The sequence below is a fragment of the Cebidichthys violaceus genome, unplaced genomic scaffold, assembly GCF_023349555.1.
Source record: "Cebidichthys violaceus isolate CVI_PGR_0920_01 unplaced genomic scaffold, fCebVio1.0.p SCAF_14, whole genome shotgun sequence".
Taxonomy (NCBI): domain Eukaryota; kingdom Metazoa; phylum Chordata; class Actinopteri; order Perciformes; family Stichaeidae; genus Cebidichthys; species Cebidichthys violaceus.
This window is the reverse complement of record NW_027176307.1, coordinates 7,099,992-7,123,809: the sequence shown is the minus strand read 5'-3', so window position 1 is coordinate 7,123,809 and position 23,818 is coordinate 7,099,992. Positions and strand designations below refer to the sequence as shown.

The 23,818-nt window shown below is 43.3% G+C and overlaps 1 protein-coding gene across 7 annotated transcripts in view; it reads right to left on the bottom strand.

Moving 5' to 3' along the window:
- Nucleotides 1–23,818, bottom strand: part of nrxn3b (neurexin 3b) — a 273,391-nt gene that overhangs the window by 70,580 nt on the left and 178,993 nt on the right. For all 7 annotated transcript variants that reach the window (XM_068708636.1, XM_068708639.1, XM_068708638.1 and 4 more), the window contains one exon: nt 3,036–3,217. In XM_068708636.1, the coding sequence (XP_068564737.1) occupies nt 3,036–3,217 (182 nt within the window). The remainder of the gene's footprint in view (nt 1–3,035; nt 3,218–23,818) is intronic.

The following is a 23,818-nucleotide window of genomic DNA, read 5'->3' as shown; positions in this document are numbered from 1 at the left end:
AAAAAAACTGCAAGCTAGAGATACGTATGTCAAAGTCAAGGTCAGTCAAAGATATTCATGATCTAATGAAGTTTAAAAAAAGGTCTGTATGCAACTAAAAACTGTTTAAAAATAAAACTCCTTTTTGTTGCCTCAACCATGCCCTATACTCAAAATCACAGTGCACTCTAGGGTGCCCTTCCATGAAGGGAATGTAATGAAAAACCCTTTAGGGTGCTCTTCCAGTGGAGAAAACATAATGAAGTGCCCTTTAGGGTGCTTTAACATTGGAGAAAATGTAATGAAGCGCCCTCTAGGGTTCCTTTCCAATGGAGAAAACATAATGAAGTGCCCTTTAGGGTTCCCTTCCAGTAGAGAAAATGTGATCAAGGGCCCTCTAAGGTGCTCTTCTAGTGGAGAAAACATGGTAAAGTGCCTCCTAGGGTACTTTCTGCATGCTGGTGCCCTTGTTATATTTTTCGCTCCTCCCCTTCAGACAGTCTGAGTCCGCCACTGCTCAATATGTTATAGTGTGCCTATTGTATTTAGACTTAAGTGTGCTGATTCTCAAGTAGTGACCTAATAATTACAAAGGCTTAGGTAATGGCCCTGGGCCTGATAAGACCTCTGGTTAGACATATATCAGGAATCGACAGGGGTAAAGGTGTATAACCTTTTCTTCCAGATTTATTACGAAATGCAAAACAAAAAAAAAGAAGAGCTGACGTCTGTCATTAGGAGCTATTATCTAATGACATTTCAGTGAAGTCTGAAATATCTGCTAATTTTGTTGCATTTTCTACCATACATAAATCTTGTACAGACAGCAAAGTTGTTTTAGCTGTGAATTCAATACCCAAATTGTGGTAACCTTTTGAGAGATTCAATATTCCCATGACTAGAAAACTGCAGAGACATATGGGTCTAAAATGGGGCAAATGATAATGTATTATCCAGATAGCAACAACAAACATTAGATGTGAGGTCAAGCAGTGGTTTATTTTCCTCACGATGAAACCAAATCCACCAGTCTCACAGCTAAATATTCACTCAAGGTCTAATCAATTATTTACTGTTCACCTGTGGCAATCTTTCTTTATTTGGTCTCTGTTCGATAGCAGTGTAATTGTGGGAAAAATGGGGCCTAGGAGTGTCGTGTAGTATTTTATAGTTTAAGGGTACAATCACCGTTAATATTAAATAAAACCTACTTGGTTTGTACACCCTTTGCTGCCAATAAATCATATGAAATATTAGCAGTGCAATGTTACCAATGCAGCACAAAAATAACCCACATGTTCCAAACATGCTGCTTCTCTGAATGAATTAGCAAAATCTCCAGTTGCTTTTTTTCTATTAATAAATTCATTAGCGCCATGAGACTGGAGGAATGAAGACATTCACCGCCCAATGACTCGCAGCCAAATCATGAGAGATACCCTGCTTGGCTAGCTGTGCTGTGATATCTTAAAAGCTTGAATTAAAAATGCATTCCTTTTCCTTCCTTTAGGGGTTCCTGCAATTACTCAGTCCGTTAGGGACCCAGAAAGGCGTTTCCCACATTGCACATTGTACATCTTTATCATCTTCTCTCAATCCATCCCACTTCCTCTCTCACCTATGCAAACACACACACACACACACACACACACACACACACACACACACACACACCAACGCACACATTCACTTTTTCTCTCAATACTGTAAAGGCAGCTCAAAACTGCTCGTTGTTGGCCCTCATCTTTGCAGAGCAGATGGCTGCTTTTCTGCACCACATGGCCAGCACTCAGGAGATGAGGGAAGCTCTTTAAGAAGAAAAAGACTTTCAATCTGCTTTAGCAACTGTAGCTCCTCCTCATCATCACATCTTTTTTTCGCATGGCGTCAGCAGCAACACCTCCCCCCCCCAGCCACCGCTGCCTCTACATCCCCTCCATCACACTGATTTGATGCGCTGCATTCATCTAGCTACTGTTGATGATTATTTAAATACTTAATGCTTATGTAAACGAGTCAAACACAAGGTCGTGAAGTGAGAGTATTAAGATGCCGCTTGGATGCACGGACGACTGGCCAAGAATTCCAACTCGCAGCCCCCCCGTTTTCTCTCATGTTTCTTCAACATGTGGGAACACCCTGCATATGTATGGAGAGCTGCATTCATTATTCATGCTGGGAGTCAGTGTGAATGTGGTGTAGAAGCAGGGTTATTCTGGAAAGGGTTGGTGAGCAGTGACTTACAGCAGGGGAGTAAGTTATCCATTTTTTTTCTTTTATTGATCTGCACTGTTTGTATAATTCAGTTTGAGCATGATGGGCTGAATTTGGCCTGAAGACTGCAATGTGTAAACCTTATGAAATGATTCTCAGGTTTGTTTGTGGCCGTAATCTTAGCCAGCTATGTTTGTTGTTGTAATGCTGGAAACATATGACAAAAAACAAGTTTTTATTAATTTATAGGAGCTAGAATATATGTGAATCAGTTCATAATTAGCTTGAAGATGTTAAATAAATTAGAATAGAGTCATGGCCGAACACAGGGTTTATGAATTACTGAGGTCCAAAAACCAAGGTACTACTACTTGGGGCCTACCTGTGTATGTGTGTGTATAAATATGTGCATTTCCAAAAGTTTGGGGTGATGGCGCAACCAAGCTGTCATCTCTGGCCACTGTTTAACACAGCTAGATCGCACAGGAGCTATTGATCAGATGATGTGTCTGGGGATGAATGTCATTGAGCTACAAGCAGTCCACTAGTTAAACTATCTAGTTATCTGAATCAAGCTTTGCATGGATTCAGCTGTCTTCTAATAAAAGAAGCAGTTAAGATTTAGTTTTAACGACAAGATTCTCCACTTCATTACATCACCACCTCCCCCCACACACACAAACCCAAACAATGACGGCAATCAGATGAACAAGTCAGTAATCTTGGTGTTGTATAATGTCTTTGAAGCACTAAGTCAAGCTATTTTTGGTCAGAAAAATACAGAGCTCGCACGGCCATAAGCAGAGTGCCGGTGTATTAACGTGTTAAACATGAGGACTTACGATGTGGAGCATGATGTAGTCACCCAGACGAGGGGCGCTGTCGATGCGGACGAGGATGCCGTCTTTGATGGTGGTGCTGAAGCCCACTGCCAGCCGGTCCGTCCGTGTGCTTGGCCTCTCATTATTGGGCCACGTGTATGTGATGAGACCCCCTCCTTTACCAAAGATATAGGTGGTGCCAGCTGTGGAAACACAGGAAGCAAAAAAGGGCAGGAATTAGATGTACTCTAAGAGAAACAGAGGTAGATAACAAGAGAAAAAGGGTCAAATCCAATTCTGTGATGTACAAACATTCTGTAACTAGACACTAGGGAGCAGAGTGTCTTTACCAACAACACACTTTTCTGACAAAACTAGATCCAAACCTCCATTAAGGCTAAATCTGCTGTAATTCCTTTACAGCTATTTTGCCACTGCTACAATATAATTGTGTCAAGTTCTATTTGAGGCTTTTAATGGTATTCAGCCACCACCACCTTTTGGGTAGAAGTCAGCAGCTCCCCTGGCTCCATCTATGACCTATCCAGCTCTTAAATATAGCCTCTTTCCAGGGAATAATAGCCAGTATGGCCAGAACCGGATAAGTCTCCCAATCCTCATGTATTATATATGAGACCTGCAACCAAAGAACAAAGGCTGGCACAAGAAAGACGAGATGAGTTGGGGAAAAAAATCGAAGAACCTTCGCCTGGTTTGATTTGACAAATGGAGTGTATCAAAAAAGTGGGTAGAGAAGCTCACCAGAATGAACATTTTTGTTATTATATCTGCCACTATGCAGATTTGTGTCAGTGATTGGATCAAGCTTGGCCCTCAGACACAGAATCTGTGAAAGTTGTTTGTGGATTTCCTTTTTCTATCATCACATGGAACAGAAAAAAGGGAAAAGTTCCATTACGTGGTTGCAGGGTTGAATTCAATTCCAACTTCTGAATGTTCCCTAAGGTGCGTCAGAATTAAAGCACTGAATCCTCGAGCCGCTTAGCCATCCCGTCCACATTTAGGCATTTATAAGATAATCAAGAGATCAAAGGCATTAGACCTACAGCAGATAGACTAGTGGGTGAATCAATATGAGAGACGAAACTGACTTGTGTGGCCTAAGGATAGTGAGAAGCGTAGGCCCACCTCTGAGTCTGACAGGGAATTGCTAATGAAGTCTCTGAGCTTATGCATCAATGTATAATTTTTTTTTTTCTGCCACCACCAATCCTCTGCATCCCTTTCTTCCACATCACCTCTCTCCCTCTGTCTCCCCCCTGTCGTTCCTCTTTTTTCCGTTCATTTCCTCTGCAAGTCACCTGAACATCTGTTTGGCCTTGTGATGGGTGCCCAGCTGTCTCACTGTTTCCCCTATGAAGTGGCCAACAATCTGCTCTGTGGTCCACAATACCCTGGAGACTGCAAGAACATATGGATGAGAGGGTGAAAGAGAGAGGGGGAGAGTCTATCGACCAGATGAGTGTCTCTGTTTGCCTTCAGGCGCACAAACAGGTCTGCATTTTACATACCTCAGGTGCCAGCGATGCAAACCACCAGCTAAGGTCGTCATGTGACATGAAAAATACCTAACCGAGTGGAGCATGGCGAGCCCGAACAACAGCTTCACTTCTTCTGACTAATAATCCTACATGGCTGGTTTAACACAGACGCCTCCCATTGAGATTCTTTTTCTTTTTCCTGAAGAGAAACAATAAAATCTCTTGATTGCTCTCAATGACATTGGAGCGATTGAAGCTGATGTTTGCATCGTGTATCACCTGCCTCAAATACTTAATTTCCTCTACGGCATCGCGTCTGACTGACAACAATAACACAATGCCTGATAGCAGCCTGCAGCCAGGTTGCACCGGATCTGCCCCGCTGTCTCAGTGCCTCAAAGTTTCTTGGTGCCAAAAGAGTTCGGGCAGACTTGGGATCAGTTTCCCGGCAAACGAGCAAACTTCGCCTGTATCATCTAACACACCCTCGTTTTTTTCTGGAGGGGATGACGATGATGAGCAGCAAAGACACAAGCACCCCGGGGAGCCAATTATCACATTGAGGAGATTTACTTAGTGTTTCAAGCAGACAATGTTCAGCATGAAACGCACACAGGCAGCCGCACACGCACTCACTGAGGCACATACGCATACACAAGGCAGGCTGACGGAGGGACAAATGCACACTGTGAAATACAAATGTGTGCAAGCACACAAATACGATGCCTTCTCACATACAATCACACAAGTGGGCGATTATCTGCACAAGTACAGAGAAGACAGAGAACCCGAGATCGCTGAAATGTAGCACATTTGCCGACAAACCTGCTTGGCCCAGACGGCGCCAGCTGTACGGTCACACGGAAAGGAAGTCCACTGCATATCAATTCATATATTCATTGTGTGCAAAGCTATCAAAGTGTGTCATCATTTCTGACATTCATCTGAAGACTTCAATGGAGAAAAAGAACTGCGCGGTTGGTTACCGACTGTGAGTGCTAGGCAGAAATCCCAAGGTCAAGAGTTTCATTTGAATAACTGCACCACAGAGCAAAAAGGCTTTTCCAGGCAAGAGGGCTTTTCCCCTCGAGTGTGGATGTAAGAAGCACCAACATAATTGAATTTCAGCGATTTTGCGAGGAGACTAATTAGATGAAAGAGGGTAAGCGATGGCATATTCCTACTTTTCAAGCATATTTTAGCATGCCTCTTTCACTTACTTGGACTAACACCTCATTTGACATTCACCCAAAACTGTTAATAAACAATCGTCTTTTCAAGGTTTTTTTTCGACTCTGATAAAATTTGCTACACCGAAAACAGAATGCAAAAAAAAGGCTGGAGCTTTTCATCATTGAAATAAAATAAATTAACACGTATTGCTCTCGCTGTTTTGAGTCAGTGTTTACTCTACATTAGCAAGAAGATCTCACATTAGTACTTTGGCACTTTTAATTACATGCATATTTTAAAAGGTTTTTGCCAGAGTGCCAAAACATTTAAAGATGGGGATCTCTGTAGCAGTGTGCCAAAGTAATGGACTTGTACACTTGGTAACAAAGACTTTGATACAGCATTAGCGATGTTTATCCAGTCAAATTCATGAAAGAAATACGGTTACAAGGTAATGGTTAAAGCTGTCTAATTCGTTGTTCGCTTTTTGGGTAACGTAAAATTCTTCTGACAAGTTTGCTGTTCTACTTTCTGTTCCCCTATCTTTTCTTTCTTGTAATTACTGCAGACCTTTTAACAGCTCCCGTGGTCATTCTTACCATTCTGTCAGAGATGGACACTGACAACTGACTGCCATGCCAGCGAACAGCAGAAATGAAGCATCCTACGTACATGCCTTTCACGGCTATGATGCCCTGGTGAAAAGCCAACTTCAGGGGAAATATCATCAAAGGAATCAAATCTACAAACAGATTACTGCACAAGATGTTATTTTGGTGGATCAGAGGGGACTTTCATCTCCATATTTGAATAATGCAATCTTGGCATGACCAGTGGGTATTGGAGGGGGGCCATTTGAAATCTAATTGTAGCATATAGGTGGTCCATTTATTTGTCTGAAGGGAAATAGGAAAGACTCTGAAAGTAATTATGACATTGATTTTTCTTTGATTATTCTTAGTTAAAGGTGCTCGTTATTAATAATACGGTGGCAGTTAAGTGATCAGTCAGCATCGTGTTGCTCGCACGCCTGCACTCTGTTGGCACTAGACAGAATTCTGGGCCTCGGCCATAACAGTGACTTGACATTACATTACAAACATATATGATATGTAGAATAATGTTATAATCTGTATCTATTTAGAGACCATTCAACCAAATCAACAGTGTTTGTCATAATACACAAGCTGCATCCTGCTGAAGGAATTTGGCAAGCTAGCCAACTAACATATCCACTCAGATAGTATTTTGTTTGCAATAACATTGCAAACAAACAAGCTAAGATTAGCCAGGCATAAACAAATAAAAAAATAACCTCCATATGACCCTTCAAAATCTATGGTGTTCTGAAACAGTGTTGTGATTCATTGCATCTGCAGTGGGCCTCCGTTTAGAGACAAACTGTAGATGAGAGACTAGGTCAAAGCCTTGGCCTCTATTTCGCAGAGGTCCCCCGAGGCGTGGGAGTGCAGACAGAAGGTCAGGACACCTGTCTGCAGAACAGAACTATGTCCTGTCCTTCAGGCCCCCACATGACATTACCCAACTAGAAAAAAAGAGAAGAAGAAAAAAATAGGAAGTATTTTCACATAGAGCCGGAAATAAGGGAGGTCACTAGTTTCAATAGAAAACTGGTTGAAGGCCTCTGCTGCAGCTCAGTGTACATTTAAACATTTACATAAAATATTTACAGGCATGTTTGCACGCTCTCCTCCCTCATCTTTCACTTACACATTACTACTGCGCTAGGCAACGATGCTATCTATAAAAGGGTAAAAAGAGCAGAGCAGCTGCCATGGCGCACGTCTGCTATAACTGGGTAATTGGTTGCTTCACACCATGCTGTGATAAAACCCTCTGTTTAGAGGCAGCTGGTAGAAGACCTACAGTAAAAGACTGTTACTGTCTGTCCAACTAAACAGGCTGCAGGGAGGCGGTGGTCAATAGTGTCTTTTATTCTAGCAAAAGTTGGATGGGCGGTGTGTGTGTGTGTGTGTGTGTGTGTGTGTGTTTGTGTGTGTGCATGTACCTGTATGTGGATGTGTGTATGGGCAGCCATAAAGAAAAAGTCACTGCCAGCTACCCACGAGGCACAGAGCTGCACTGGGTAAATGCTCTAAACTTTAACTCTCTGTGCACACACAAACACACACACACACACACACACACACACACACACACACACACACGCTCAAAGCCATCTGCATAGACATGGATGAGTTTGAACTTATGTACACACATCCACAAGCACACACACTCCCTCTCCTTTCTCCTTGGTGTGTGTTGTTTATGTGCTTTTATGTCTTTCCCCTTATTATCTCTTGGGCTTTCCGCAGCGCTGGCGCCCCAGGGGACGAGAAAGGAAGACAAACACGGTTTGATGTGGTCGAATTCTCTGCCATCGGAGAATGAGGAACAGAAAGAGGAGGCTTAAAAAAAAACATCCTGAAAGTGAGATGCAAAATGAAATTGCCTCCTCAATCACATTTAAAAGAACTGTTATCATTGCCACGCTTTAGCCTGCCATGCATCATACGTGGGGAATTGTTAGGCTTGCTGTCCTTCACACAACTACAATAAAGAATCATTGACAGAAGAATCGAATTGTGAGATACCGAGCTGTGTAATCATTAGGATTTATCTCCATTTTACAACCTCTTATCATTTCATAATTCATATTTCCAACTGTTGCCTCTTCCCTCTGGGATAGTGAGGGACGAGACTGATGATTGAATTCTCTCCCCCCCCCCTCTCTCTCTCCTTAATTAGCTGCCAGAAGCAAGTATACAAGTAAATGGAAAAATACTATAGATGCCATGCGTGTGCATGTGTGCTGTTTTAATGCATTTCTATGTCAAATACACACAGAATGCACTTTGTATGTGTGCATGTGTGTGTGTCTCTACACTGTCAAAACACTTGGTGGCCATGTGTCCCATCACTCATCAGCGTTACTGAACAAAATACAGAGTATGATAGATGAAGGGCAGCGTGTTGTGAAGAATGTCTATGTAAAGAAAACAGCCAGCCTTGAATGATTTACACCGTCTGCTTCCCTGTTATAATAAACTGCAGCATTACCACACTGCATGGACTCAAGCACCAGGAATTAGGGGTAATAGAAGTGGAGGAAGAAGAGAGACAGAATGGACAACACGCTGTAAAACACATACAGAACTGGGATTAAGACATTTGTTTGTGGTTTCTTACCAAGATTTGCCTTTAGCCAAATTGCTGAATTAAATACTAATAATTTCATCTTAATTCAACTTTATATGTATGAAATTATTTTGTATCAGGTATGATCATTGGAAAGGAACTTGATGAAATGCCAAATGTGGCAGAAAACTAGGTGATAACACAACACTGTCTGCGATTGCAGAAAGTTATCTCCGAGTCGACACAGAGAATTGTATGGATTACACCACACTACACTGCTCAGGCAGCTTCTGCTGCAGCTTGGGCTCCAAAGCAGCACCAGAATGATAAAGTCGGAGCCGCTGGGCAGCAGCTCCACTCGCTGGGATTGAGCAGTCAAATACTACAGTGGTTGTACTTGTGCTACAGCTGCCCAACAACGCCAAGAGAAGCTAAGGCCTCTCTGTGAGATTTAGTGCTGACAGTTTTGTTGGAGTCGGTTGTGGGTGCCAGTGCAGAGGGAGTGCAGGTGACAAGAAACATGCAATGTCAACAGGCAGCACATGAACATTTTGTACTGATGTAAAGGGCTGCAACCAAGGGGCAACCTCTGGTGCTGAAAAACCTAGACAAAAGCTGCAGTTCCTCAAATGGCCACTTGAGGCTGGCTCCAATAGCAAGTTAATCCCCATAGACGCCCATGTTAAAATGCCCAATTTTAACATGGATTCGGTGAAACATCGGTCGGTCAGATTTTGCTGACCGACCGATCAACTAATCGTTGTAATAGTGTAACCTACGGAATGTAGAAAAATATATGTGTTGTCATATTTTACTTGTACTCAATCCATTGTGTATTCTTGCAACAAATTGTCTTTTAGGAAAAAAAATCTTTCAATATTTCTGTTTGAGAAAGCTCAGCTCTCGTCAGGTTAAGCAACACCGACTGATTAACTGTGTATGTGAATCAACCAGATATGTGATTCTTTAATTCAAATCTGTCACCCATGTGGTGAGTCTATAGTTTCAGCACCAGTAGCACTGGTACAATATTGTATATAGTAAGACTTTTTAAAGCCTCTGCACACACAGGTGTTTTCATTTATTCTGATTAATTAGCTCAGTTTGAAATAAGGAATAATACGAGGACACCAAACTCGGTACACTCTCTGCTAGTTTGTCGTGTTCCGTGGTTCACACCAAACCACCACTACTCCTGTTGGGAACATAACATGTATCATTATTCCTGGGAATAACCTGGCTAATGAACAAGCCGACTGTTAAAGGATCACCGTATGTCTTCCACAACAGTTCTTCCCTGTAGCTTGAAATTAATGTGTAATGCATGTAATTGGATTGTGCTCAAAAACACTTGAGGTGCGACGACTTCCAATGACGCGACACACGGTGAGATGACTCAATCTAAAAAAGGTTCCTATCTTTTTTTTGTCACAGTTCACTGGCGGGGGACATACTTCCATGACGAACAGCTTGATTTGCCATCTGTATCATGTTGTGGAGGCAGAAGTGGGGAGATGTGGAGAGGGAGAGCAGGGGAGAGTGTTAGAAGAGTCACTTTTTGGGGGAGGAGGGAGAATGACATGGAGAACAGAGGAACACAGACGGAGAGAGAGTCAAGTGGCTTGAAGTGAGATATTTCTCTCGGAGCAACAGCAAAAGGCAATGGTTCCTTACTCAGATGGCATGTCAAATCCCCCTCAGATCGCTACAGAAGAGGAGGAAGGACTCGCAGACACCCATTAACGAAGCAGTCATGTATCCTCACTTCAGCGTCATGTAACACTGCAAAGGCACAAATGCGAGTACACAAGTGAAAGGACTCACACATGCACACACAGAGGCCAGAGCAGCAGAAGGTGCGCCATAACAACTCTCCCCTCATTACTGCAGAACTCGGATAGCGAGTCTCACTCTTCTCACCCCCCCCCCCCCCTCGTCTCCCCTCCTGCTGCATTACTGACACTCTTCTCTGTTGTAGCGGCAAGCGGACAGAGAGGAAGCGCTTTAAATGATTTTTTTTCTCGGTTCTCTGGAGATGTCAGCTCCTATTCTCTCTGGTTGGAAGAGGAAGAGGGATAGGGGTCTGAAGAGGATTTCAGAGGACGGGGGAGGGAGGGAGGGAGGGAGGGGGATGGAGAGGGGAGGTTTTCAGCACTCCAGGCTACAAAGATGACCTGTCGGCTGACTTTAATGCTCTACGCTGCCACCAGAAGAATTTTTAGAAAGGAGAGCGAGACGTTGCAGAGAGATGAAAGGAAAGAAGGTGCGAGGTAGGACAAGGATGCAGGGTAAAAGAGGAAGAGACAGGCCGACAGAAGAGTCAGCTTGAGACGGCATAAACACAAACAATATTTGGGACACTAAAGCTCTGTAAAACCTGACTGAATCCTGCTCCTTTCTACGGTGAAAATTAGCATTCTGTCAGCTCTAGTGTTGATGTTCACACTGCTGTCAGCGAAATTAGGACACGAGTGTCTCCTTCCCATCATTCATAATGCATGACACTCAATGTGTGTGAGGCATATCACTTCAGAGGCAGGCCACACCAAACCCTGCTGAGGATTAGGTGAAGAAGATCTCCTAAAGAATAAGGGATTCCAAGATGGGTCCGAGTGGAAGCATCATTTATAATTGAATCTTCCCCAGAGGATAGCGCAGCCTGTCTGCCTTTGCCAAGGCTTCGTGGAGAGCCCAGCACTCCTCTCTCCCAGTCTGTCTCCCTCTCCCCCGTCTCTCTTCAATAACTGAAAGGCCCTCACACACAAATACAACACAGAACCTCAGCCACTGATCTTATCCCAAGGCCTTTATGACTCAAACCCCAGTTGGTCACATTCACTCATTCTGAACTTTTAACAAACTTGCCTTTTTTTCGTCCAAGAAGTGGGGAGAGATTAGATTGTACCAACACTGCATTACAAGATTGGTTGTTCTTTGTCCTTTACAAACGGTGATGACAAGAAATGTGGAAATTGCATCAGCTGGAAAGTCAAAAGGAACGGCACAAGCTTTACTCATCCAGCTGTGGGTGAAATTGAAAGTCAACCAAGAGATCATAGAACACGAAGGATCTATTAAAAGGGAAGATGACAGAAAACACCCAGCGCCCACATTTTTGGAGGCCAAATATTTAATGACGAATACTTTTTTTTATTGTATTAATAAACTAAATGGGTGTGGTTAAATTCCTTTATGGTCCCAGAAGCTTATTTTATAATATTTAATAAAACAGACCTTTGCTATTTCGCACTTTATTAGCTGCTTTTGAAGATACCATGTAGAGTTTTTGACCACTAGTAGCGTTACAGAGCAGTGTTTTTACGAGGAGTACCCCATTTTGTTTGTATTGTGCACACACCCATGGACGTGGGCAATGCCATACGAATTCCTGCAACTGTTATTCCACTATTCTGTTGATCCACAGCAGCAAGGATAGCAATGGGCCACGCTAAAGGCTTTTACACAACAGGTTTTTTGTTTTATGTGATTCAGTTATCCAGCAATATATTTTTTCGAAGTGTTGTTTTTGCTGGAATACTTAAATGCAAACTGAATATTGCACAGAGAATAAGTGACGTTTTTCAAGCTTTCGCACCTCAAATAAAGGCATCAACCAATCAGGTTGTGTGGAACGGCTTGAGTTGCGCCTATATTTATGAAACAACGGAAGCTCAGTAGTCCACACAAAGACAGCAATCTACTCCTTTCAACCTTGACAACGGCACCGCAGACCAGATCCACGCCTTCCGTTCTTACCTTTCACAATAAAAGCCCTAGTAATATAACATTTGCATGTGAGTATGTCATATTAATTTGTCACGTCCCTGGTGTGGAAAGGCTTTTAGACTGAGAGCATGCATATAACCATTGCATGATTTAACAAGTAAAAAAAAATGGAAGTGCAATTTTTAGAAAGGAAATCTGCCCAAACAGGTTTGTAAGACCTCAAGGATACACGTGCATTTGTTAAATAATGTTGAATGTAAAAATACATTTGTTTTCAAGAAAACTCCACATTGCACCTTACCTTGTCATGTTTTATGATTGTAACTTTTGTTGGGCACTTTTATTCTGAAATCTCATTGTTTGGAGCATGGTATTGTTTAAAAAGCTGACCATTTGTGTTTATGAAGACTCAGCACCTTGCATTGAACAGGTATACGTTGTTTTTACCTATTCTATAGAATGATGAAGTGTTGACATGTTTTGGCTGAATATAGAGCACAGTGAGGCCGATAGGGCAGCAGGGTGATTTTTCACAGGATGGATTTTACTAGTTGGGCTTGTTTGCCTCAAACTAGTTGTGTAAAGAATGTAATAAGTCAAGATGGACTGACTATCTGTCTCACTGGCGGCCACCTTTGCCACATTTGGTTCCAATACTTGCTTGATGGTGAATAGCTGGTGTTCATTTCAAGCACTGATGATACAGACAGCTGGCTTTAACAGAACGTCTGAATATGTGGGAAGTGATAATTAAGGCAGCACTTCTGCATGTAGTTCACCCTCACACACGAATTGCAATATGAAATGGGAGCTGACAGCTACAAACAGAAAGTTACAAGCTGAAGGAGCGATGGAGCCTTACTCTGCCCTGTCAAATCATTCCTTCTTCTGACATACCGGCTGTGTATTTCAATTACAGGTAGACTCTATTTATAAGACAACTTGAGAGTCTCTCAGATGCCCACCTGCTTTTGAAGAGTATGGATTAGAGAGCTGGACGGACGGATGCTAAAAGGAATCAGCGTCTTGTATGAAGCGGGGCTAATCTTACCTTTGATAGCAACAACATCAAATAGAAAAGTACTTGCACCTAATAAGCTATACACAGTGATGGCTCTTCCTTTCAGGGGAAAACAAACAACACAATCAAGATTACAATACAGATGTCTGTTTGTGAGATCAAAATCAAACTGTGAATAAACATGCCTGATGACATTTTTCTGTTTGCTCTGTGCCTTTCTTTTGTCTGAATTTGATGATTGCCCGCTGATACACAGCTTCATTGTCTTCTCCAAAGCTAGACCAGCTGTGCCTGCGGTTGGCATAGCAACCCCACATCCTAGCCAGCAATGTCATTGACAAACCTGATATAGTCTCCAACCCTACTTACAACAAACACCTCGACATCTCACTGATGAACTCACAAGCGGTTCCTCCCCACTAATGACGAAAATAAATACTTGAATGTGCATTGCAGTGCACCTCCCACCCCTCCTGTACTTTCACCATCGCACGCAAACAGAAAAAGACACACACACACACACACACACACACACACACACACACACACACACACACACACACACACACACACACACATACATAATACAGACTGGAATGAGCAACAAAAAAAAACTCACTGTGGCCCTGCTTTTCTCACACTTCTCCACTTTAAGCTGAGGCCTGCCATCAATGGAAACCTTGATGAACCTTGATTGGTTTTGACGAGGTAGCTCTTACTTCACTGACATTAAGTGCAACCTGAAAGTTCACAATTAAGTGCACCAGTCTCTTTTATGGGAGCAATCAGCACATGGCAATGGTCATTAATGGAATGCAACTCTCTTCAGCAGTGTGCACCCAGGAGCGCCTCGCGTACCTTGCTGGCAGTCCTGCTGTATTATTTCAGGCAGCGGGAGGTGAGAGTTTGTATGTAAAGGTCTTTGACAAGTTGGGCGATGGTAAGAATAGGTAAGACTTCAGGAGCAAATCACTGAGGTCAGGTAATGTACAGTATAATTGTTTGAGTCTAAGTATAGTACAAACAGATTGGTGGCAAACTATAGAAATTGAAGAAGTAAAGGGAGAATTATAACTAGGAGTGAAAGTTATGTCAATTGTACCTTTTGGCCTATGCAGTCACTAGTCAACTTTGGACTTATGTGTTCCCTCACTTAATTAAGAAATATGTTTAGGAAAAATGGTGTTCATCCATCCAGCAGAGCTCAGGAGACAGGTCAAATCGATGCCAGGGAGCATTAAAGCCTTTCTGTCCATTTGTTGTAGCCTAACAACTTGCACAATTTCACACATTGTTGGATTATTGGAGACCAGAGGTCGTTTATTTCAATGGAGGGTGAATAATGACAGTAATGGACTACTGCCCCCTTGAGGCTACTAGATCACACGCTATTGGATCATGCATATGTTGGATTTTTTTAGATACTTTCACTTGAAACTGCACCATCAGAAACAACCCAAAGTAGGAAGTGGGAGATGAAAGCTAAATATCTCTACATTCATAGAATACAGGAATACTTAAACTCACATGCACATTAATCACTTTATTTACTCCTTCTCCTGGTCTCAAAAACACACACACACACACAAAGACACACCACAAGATAGATAGCACACTCTCTGACGGAGACAGTCTTTATCACTGCAACCGGGTTTCGATGTTGGAATGGTGCTCTGTTGTGTTGTTTTCCAATTCCCTCCGGCAGGTGGTTTGACTTCAGCCCTCTATTGAATGTGTCAAGCTTATAATTAATGCCCTCCCTCTCGTCAATTCACCTCCAGTCTCTCCTCTCCATTCTTCTCTTCTTCCCCCACCATTGACCATACCTTGACCGTGTCTTGCCGGTAGTTCTCTCCCCTGCTCCAAGGACATTGAGCCCAAGACACAACAGAGCAGTGACTCAAGCCATGGGAGAAAAAATTGGCGGAGGAGCCACAATCCATCTCCTTTCAGTCATTTAGCCATAAAGCCTTGGAGAGGTCTGTGCTGCACCACCTCTTCTCTTATCTGTTTCCAATCCTTTATCAAAAGGGGGAGAACGAGCTTAGGAGGGGGAGGAGGAGGAGGGGAGATAGATTCTTAAAAGGCCACTGCCACACAGCCTATCTACGAATAAACAAGAGGAGTAGAAATCGATGAGAGGGGGGGAGGAAAGGACAGACGTGGGGCAAGGGGTTCTTCTTGAAAGCTGTAATTAAGCAGGAGTTATGGATTGGAGATAGGCAGGAGGGCGTTTACCAGTCTCACTGAGGACAAGACAAAGACACCAAGTGAGCGTGTGTTCGAGTTGATTGCGCACATCTGCATGTGAGGCTGGGAATATGAAGGGAGCTTGTGTGAAAGTGCGTTTGGATGTGTATGCTGATCAGCGGGCCAAGGCTAAGCTGAATCTGCCTGGGGTGAAGTTGAGAGGGCTCAGTGGAGTTTGGAGGGCAGCGGGATGGAACATGCTGGCCTCTCAGTCTGTCTTAGTGTCGGCCTAATTAAAGGCAAAGCCAAAAAAGCTCTCCATGTTGTTGTTGCTGCGGTTTTCAGCATGTAGCTGTGCTGAAACTGAATGTGTGTCTTTGGATGTTTTTAAAACCTTTCCCTACATTCTGGTGTGTTCTTAAGTACTCTATGGTGAGTTTTCCCATCCTCGTATGGCCTGTGACTCCAATTTAATGTCTCACAATCCTCACAATCCCAGCATGTGAGTTTGGGTACAGTCTTCCTTGTTTTCAAAAACAGCTTTAAATTGATCACAGATTTATTAGATATCATGGCCCGAGGAAGGGGACGGTTCATATGTCATATTTCCAAAGAGTGAGCACTCCTTCAACAATCTGAATTGTTGCTGAAAGCAGCCTTTCCATAACTGAAGCTCTGGTGTGCATTTAAAAATAATAATTTTTCAAACTATTTCTTCAATTAAACATAAAGCAATGTATCCACTGCAGAAATTAATGAATCATATACTCTTATCAAGTGACCACAGTTAGGTTTGTGACCCCAAAGCTGTGAAACTCTGCTCCATGTATGTGTGTGTGGATTAGAGTGTGTAAGTGTGTGTCTACCTTTTTCTGCTGTGCAGATTTCAATATAAGTGAGTAGGTATATAACTCCAAGCTAAGCTGCCAAGTGTATCTTTCCCCTCTTACTCTCTCTTTTTCTACCCTCTCCCTCTTCTTATTCTCTCAGTCTTTTAGTCACATACCTCAACCCCACCCATACCAAGCGGCCCCAGTTGCTGCCTTTGAAGATGTACTTAGCTGAACTGACGAGAAATTTAAAGCGAGCGACGGTGGCTTTCAACAGCTCATGAAAGGCAAAAGAAATCTGCCACTCTGTATGAGTCAAATGGATGGGGGAATTGTTGCAGTGGCATGGGTAGTGGGAACGGGGACTATCGGCAAAACCTCTGTACAAAGCTTACTTCAATCCCTCAGCCCCGGCTCGCACACATCTTGGCTCGCATGGCACGCATGAAAATGAGCAACTGCACGGGAAAGACAAAGAAAGTCTCAGCCGGCAGAACCCCTGAGCTACCTTTGACAAAACAGGAACCAAAAATGCATCATTCAAATTTTCTTTGCATATTTTCATTCAACAGGTTTTTTCTCTTTCCTTGCCCTGGGACAGTACTTTGGCTCTTTTTTCGCAGTCCGACACCAAATTGAGAAATGTATTGCACTGCCCTGGGGAGTCAAGCTCATTAAAATATATTACTGCTCCTGTCATACGGAGACCTACCTATAGGCACACAATCCATTTCTGTTAAACGGAAAAAAACTGCCGGTGCTCAGTGACCTACACATTTTAAATATGTTGCAGTCAAAAGGCAAGGTGGCAAGGCCCATTGTATAGTCTAGACATGAGCTCTTGTTTCATCAAAGGGAAGACATCAATCTGAAGGCTGAGCCAATAGGGCAACAGGTGCCACAGTCACACAGAGCCTATCAGGATCTGGCTTCATTTTACTGCGGCGATGCTTATGAATACTGATAGAGGATGTGTTTGACTGGGCCATGGGAGGCATGAATAGCATCACATACTATGCAAGAAGAGCAATATATATATATATATATATATATATATATATATATATATATATATATGTGGCTGCATGCATGTAGACACACATTACTTGTCTTGCTTTGTATATAGAGGGCCGAGGTGCTACATTAATAGTCTCCTGTGTGGTGGTATGGACAAAAGCCATATGTATTACATACAGTGGTACGGCTGTTCACCTTGAGCTAACACAGGAGGCTGCAGGAGTAGAATAATAAAACACTGAATGTGATCTGCAACCAAACCATTTACTTCAAATATAAAAAAGGTAAGAAAACTAGGCTGCAGCTCTTTCAAGTCCATCATGTGTCACCACCGGAACACTGAATGCTAAGTGGACTGTGCTTGTATAGTTCTTTTCTAGTCTTCTGACCACTCAAAGCGCTTTAACACTACATGTCATCATTCACCCATTCACACCCTGATGGTAGGAGCTACCATGCAAGGTGCCACCTGCCCATCAGGACTAACTAACATTTATACTACATTCACACACAGCTACGGGAGCAATTTGGGGTTAAGTGTCTTGCCCAAGGACACATCAACATGGACTAGCGGAGCCAGGGATCGAACCGCCTGATTGAAGGACAACCCTGCTCTACCACTGAGCCACAGTCACCCTGAGCACCAGGACACTGTGTACCAACACAGTAGGATATAAAACGCAAATCCCCTCTCGTTCAGAATCTCCATCTACAGCTTTAACCGCCTGCATTCTTCTTCGCATTTGAAAATCGCCTCCTATCAAAGCCTTTCTTATCTTGTGCACAACCTGGCTACCCCCAGTTCCATCACCGCACTTGACCCTAAGCTCCATCTAGGAGGGCGCGGATCCTCAGTGAGAGGTCTGAGGCTGATTCTAGGGATGACGGACTGAACTGCAGAAGAAGCAGCCTGAGGTGATTGTCAGATTGTGAAAGGCATTTCAAGGTAAGGCTCTGTGATCAGGCCACCAGTGCAAAGAGCACACAAAGAGGTCACCAGAGAAGCTATGGGCACTACTGCCCACCATGGAAGTTATTTGTTATTTTGTTTTTCTACTAATCATAAAGGTAGAACTCAAAGGATTATGGGACGGAAGGAGGCCAGACTGATCAGATTTGGGAATAGACTGACCGTTACCATATGCACAACACTCAAATTCTACTCAATATTTTCAAACACCCATGCAAAACATGGATTAAATATTCTGTTGGAAAAACCCGGATATGACAATAATGGAATTTTAAATGAAAGAGATGTCAAAGAAGTGAGTCGGGATAAAAGAGAGGACTGGGAGGCATCTTTCTGCCATAACCGAGCATGTATACATCGACTCATCAAGCAATCCTGACATCAAACATTGAAAGAAAGTGAAAACACCAAAGTTCTCTCGGGGAGAACATTTTGCTCTGTCAAATTTCACATTACCTTGATCAATTTAAACTTTTATTTTGTTCCATCAAGTGCACCACAAGCACCCTGCCAGCGAGTACAATAGAAGTTCTTCAGACTGATGGCATTTCTATCGAGGCAGAGAGGCATTCACTGTTGCGAAAAAAGGGCTCTGTTGTTGAGAGAGAGAAAGAAACAGGTTGAGTGACTTGGAACTATGTGTGCGCAGCTGTGCATGCATATACAGGTGCATTTGCGTTCATGTGTGCAGATGCACGTTTGCATATGCAGGCTGCAAGTATAAATTTCATCCGTAGACTCTCATACTTATTCAGTTGGCTGTGGGTCCTTATGAAGTAGTCGCGGGCAAATATTTACATTACAGTGTGCTGATTGCTTCACTAATGGTTGTTGCGGAGTGCTCTATTGTGGCGAGATGAAGGGGCTGGCGAGGCGAGATATGGGGTTCCAGCATAGTAACTAAGGGTGGCAGGAGTGAGACGGGTAGTGTTTGGAAATAAACTGTTAATGTGTCTGGCTGACGGGGAAAAAAAACCTCAGAGAAATGGGAATCTATGAAGCTTCACATCCCATTACCCATCGCAATATTCTCTCACACAAATGCTCCCCACACAGGCCTCCTATGACTAACTGTCCTGCTCATTCCGGCCAGCTGCGTTTCTATGTAAAAATGGGTGAAAAAGCTTTCTCATGGGGAGGAATTTGCACCGACATTACTGGTACAGAAAAACATCAGTTGAATACTAAATATCCCTATTTCATCCCATCAAGATTGCGGTTGTTCGAGCCTCTTCAGAATCTAATAAAAGATTTAGACAGTTATCTGAGCTTAGAAAACCAAGCGGGAAAGATTAGACTAACAAACAAACTCCAAAGAAAACTCTTCTCTCCCTTTACGTCGCTTTGTTTTTTATGAAGCATCCTTGCACAGAACATGATGGTAATCAGGCTTCATTGAAAATGAGGGACGCCACAATGCTTCTGAATATTTCTCTTTCTCTTCAAGACATGCTGATTGTGCTATCAGATGGCCCTTAAGTATGTGTGTCTGGTTTTTGAGGAAGGAAGGAGGGCGGGAGAGCCAGGGAGCTTCATCTGCAGGAGCCATAGTGTAGCTCTGTAGCACTAAGGGTCTATTCTCATTATATGCTATCAGCACTATCAGGTTTGGCTGCAAGGTATTTCACTTATCAGAAAGGAAGCCCAACAGGCTCCGGAGCTCCTTTATCACCAAACACGTTAATTGGATCTTTTAGCACTAATCTGCTGCCCCCAAAACACTGCCTGGGTTTTAATTAAACAAACGGCATTTCACTTCGGTATCCTTGAAATGCCACGTTTAACTTATCCTCCACCACCGGGAGGTGACGCACCCCAAAAAATAATTTTATGTCTACAAACTGCATAAAGAAATCCTTTACAGCACTGCAATCCATTTAAAGCTTGTGAAAAGGTTACAAGGGGATGTATTTACTGTGATCAATCGAGGCTTCTGTGCTAAGCCTGTGTCACCACCCTCAGGCCGAGTGGCCTTATATGGACGTCACTTCTACTAGAGACCTCAAACAGCCCAATCGGCTCATCTTGACACTCCTTGGCTTCGATTAATACCAGGATTATTCAGCCAGAACGAGTCAACAACACTCATATTTCTCTCGGAGACAGGGATAAATGGATCATTCTCACGCTGCCGATAAATCAATAAAACATTACGCGAATGCAAAAAGAGTTCCCACGAGAAAGACGGCTCACCAACGTTGCTGTCTTGCTCTGCTTATTTGTCTTTTTCATCTTCCTCATTTTCACCAGGAGAAGAAGCGTTTGACAGGGGATGGGACGGAATAAAGTCATGAAAGGAGGAGAGATGTTTGCTATGTCATAGCTTTGTTCTGTCCATATGATGGAAGGTTTCATCTCTTTGTTACACCCAGATAAGATGAGCATCGTAAGCACCAATTAAAACCGTGTGATTGATCGAATGCCCAACAATGAACGAAGACTTGTCAGACCTGGAGGAAAAAGCTCAGCATGCTGCGCTGTCGCCATTACCCAGGCACACCAGGAAGAAGGAAGGACCCACTCACGCACCCTTGGATGCAGAAATGAGCCTGAGCTTAGCCCTAGTGCTGACAGTGTATCAACTTGTGCAAGCCTAAGAGAGCTATCTCCGAGTCCTGGCCAATGAGTTTGACTATTTCTTCACTTACAACCACTTACAGCAGTCACATTGAATCAATGCCTGTGGATAGTTTGATTGGGCCAACCTCCCCTCCCTCCCAAAAGTAAAGCCTGTGTCCTAATATAATTCCAGAGCACACTTTTCTACTCAACCACTTCTACTCTACTCTACGCCCAAGGGTGCCTTTTACTTCTATTACATAATTTTAATTCTCTTTGATGATAGTCATCTAACACATTGCCCTTAACCCTAATCTCTCTCTCTCTCTCTCTCTCTCTCTCTCTCTCTCTCTCTGCCGCTTCATTTTCTCTGTGCTGTGGCATTGAGGAGATCATTATTATGCCAGACATGATGGGGTGCTGTAGTTGAGTAGGCGTCTTCCTGCGTGAGCATTGGTATGTATGTGCATGTATAGGCATATGCACCTGAAGCTACACAACACAAACAAGATAGGAGTGTGCTGCAGGAGGTGGTAGTCATGGTTTTGGACGCATAACTCCCTATCCATCTTTTATTACCACTCATTGTCAATGCAAATGAGCACAGGTAAAGCTATCAATGCCACCTGAGCAGCGCAGAAGGGACAGCGGGCACTAACAAAGTCCTGCAAGACCTTGATAAAACAATTATATAATGTAGAAAGAAAGAAACATTCCATTAATGATGAATCCCCCTCCTTTTGAGCCCTTTTTTGATTCTGTCTAAAAGTGCACACATACTGCAGATAAAGGTTTTGCTGGGTGGTTATTGCACCATTCGAGAGCATTGGTATTCTGTCGGAACTGGCTTTCTGGATGTCTGCGACCACTCCAGGGATGAGGAGGCGCTGAAGAGAAAGGGAGACTAGAGTCGACTGCATTAAAGTTTCGATGACGACAGTGAAATATTGCTGAGGCAGGAACCTCAAAAACAGATTTGGATATGAAAAGCAGCGGAGAGTACAGGTAGGGAGAGAGGGAGATAAGAGAGAGAGAGAGAGAGAGAGAGAGAGAGAGAGAGAGAGAGAGAGAGAGAGAGAGAGAGAGAGAGAGAGAGAGGGATCTCTAGGAGTTACAGAGTAAAAAACAGAAGAAAACAAGGGTGACGGATAAAGAACCAAACAATCTTTGTCAAGACTTTAACACATTTCTCTCCAGTTGCTCTAATTCCCTGAGCAGGCTCCAATTCCCCCTCCAGCTACAACAGGCCACTACTGTATCTCCTACCTTTGTGTGTGTTGGACTGGCTCTCTGCCTAGCCAATTATGTCCTTGTGCTAGAGCCATCTCCCCGTCCCTGACCTTTACTGCCCAGCTCCCAACAGACCGCCCTACACTCCACCACTCTGTCTGAATGTCTGTCCTGCTATCGCTCTTCGCTGGCCCACTAAAAAGAATTGAATGTGCTTTCTCTTTCCTTCACTTCATAGGAAAATGACACGGGATCCTCCTAAAACTTCTCTGCTGACCAAGGTTATGAATTATTTGTTGCATCTGTCTGCGCTGCAGTGTACTATTTTGTCGCTGTGATCAAAGCTCAGCTGTGGATGTATTCCCGTTTTGTAGGTGAATTTCTAGGGTGAGGACCAAAATAAAATCATAATACAAGTAGACCTGGCCATTACTTCCTGATGGCATACCTCAGCAGGGCGCCACAATCCAATCAAACGGCAGATAATGAAAGCACGGAAGCAATTCAAAACCTTGAGGGTCCTCCGAAAGCAAAAAGGCAGCGAATGAAGCAGATCAGCCAATCCATACACCTTGCTCTTTGCCACCTTTTCGTGTCTCTCTCTTACTCTCTTTCCGTATATATTTCTATTTTTTCTGTCTGTTCTATCACTTTGTCTCTCTCACTGCAGGGCCGGATAATTAAAGCTCTTTGATGCTCTACCTCCCCTACTTCACAGGGATCGAGTTAATGGAAGTCACTGGCTTCAACCAGACCTTAGACTTTAAATTGAATGTCTCCACTCCATTTGATAGCTGTGGGAAGATAAAAGGGCAAAGTGATAGGCTCTTTGCTTCCTGTTCATAGAGCTCCAACTAGACAACTCCAGACACTTTAATGGTCACTGCTCTGTGTCACATTCATGACAAATTAATATCAGTTGAATGTTAGCGGGCCAATGACATGTATGATTGTCTGAAGCGTGGCTACACATGTGCGCATTGATGTGTGAGCACTGAGAGTGAAATAGCTCCTTTGAGATTTTATAGTTTGGGCAGGAAAAACCATCTGTCTGCTCTCCTCTTTTCCCTAGCTCCAATCTCATCCAACATTTCTGAAGATGCACGGCTGCCAACAGGAAAACCAAAAATCAAAAGAGCAGGGATGTCATGGTGGCTCAAAGAGTGGTGCACTCTGTGAGTCTGGCACTGTGGCAAACATGTTTTTGTGTTTTGTTACTTCCCATTTAGCTGTCTCCCTTCACTATGTGCCGCTATGAAAAGATCAAACTGTTGCTGTCTACTACGGTATACGCTCAGTCCTCAGGAAGAACTGGGCAGGAATCACAAATGATAGAGAAGTATCTCCACGGTGCATTCGGTACATACCCTACACACTCTTTTTTGTGCCACTATCGGAAACCGAAGGGACTTGGCTGCGGTAAAGCA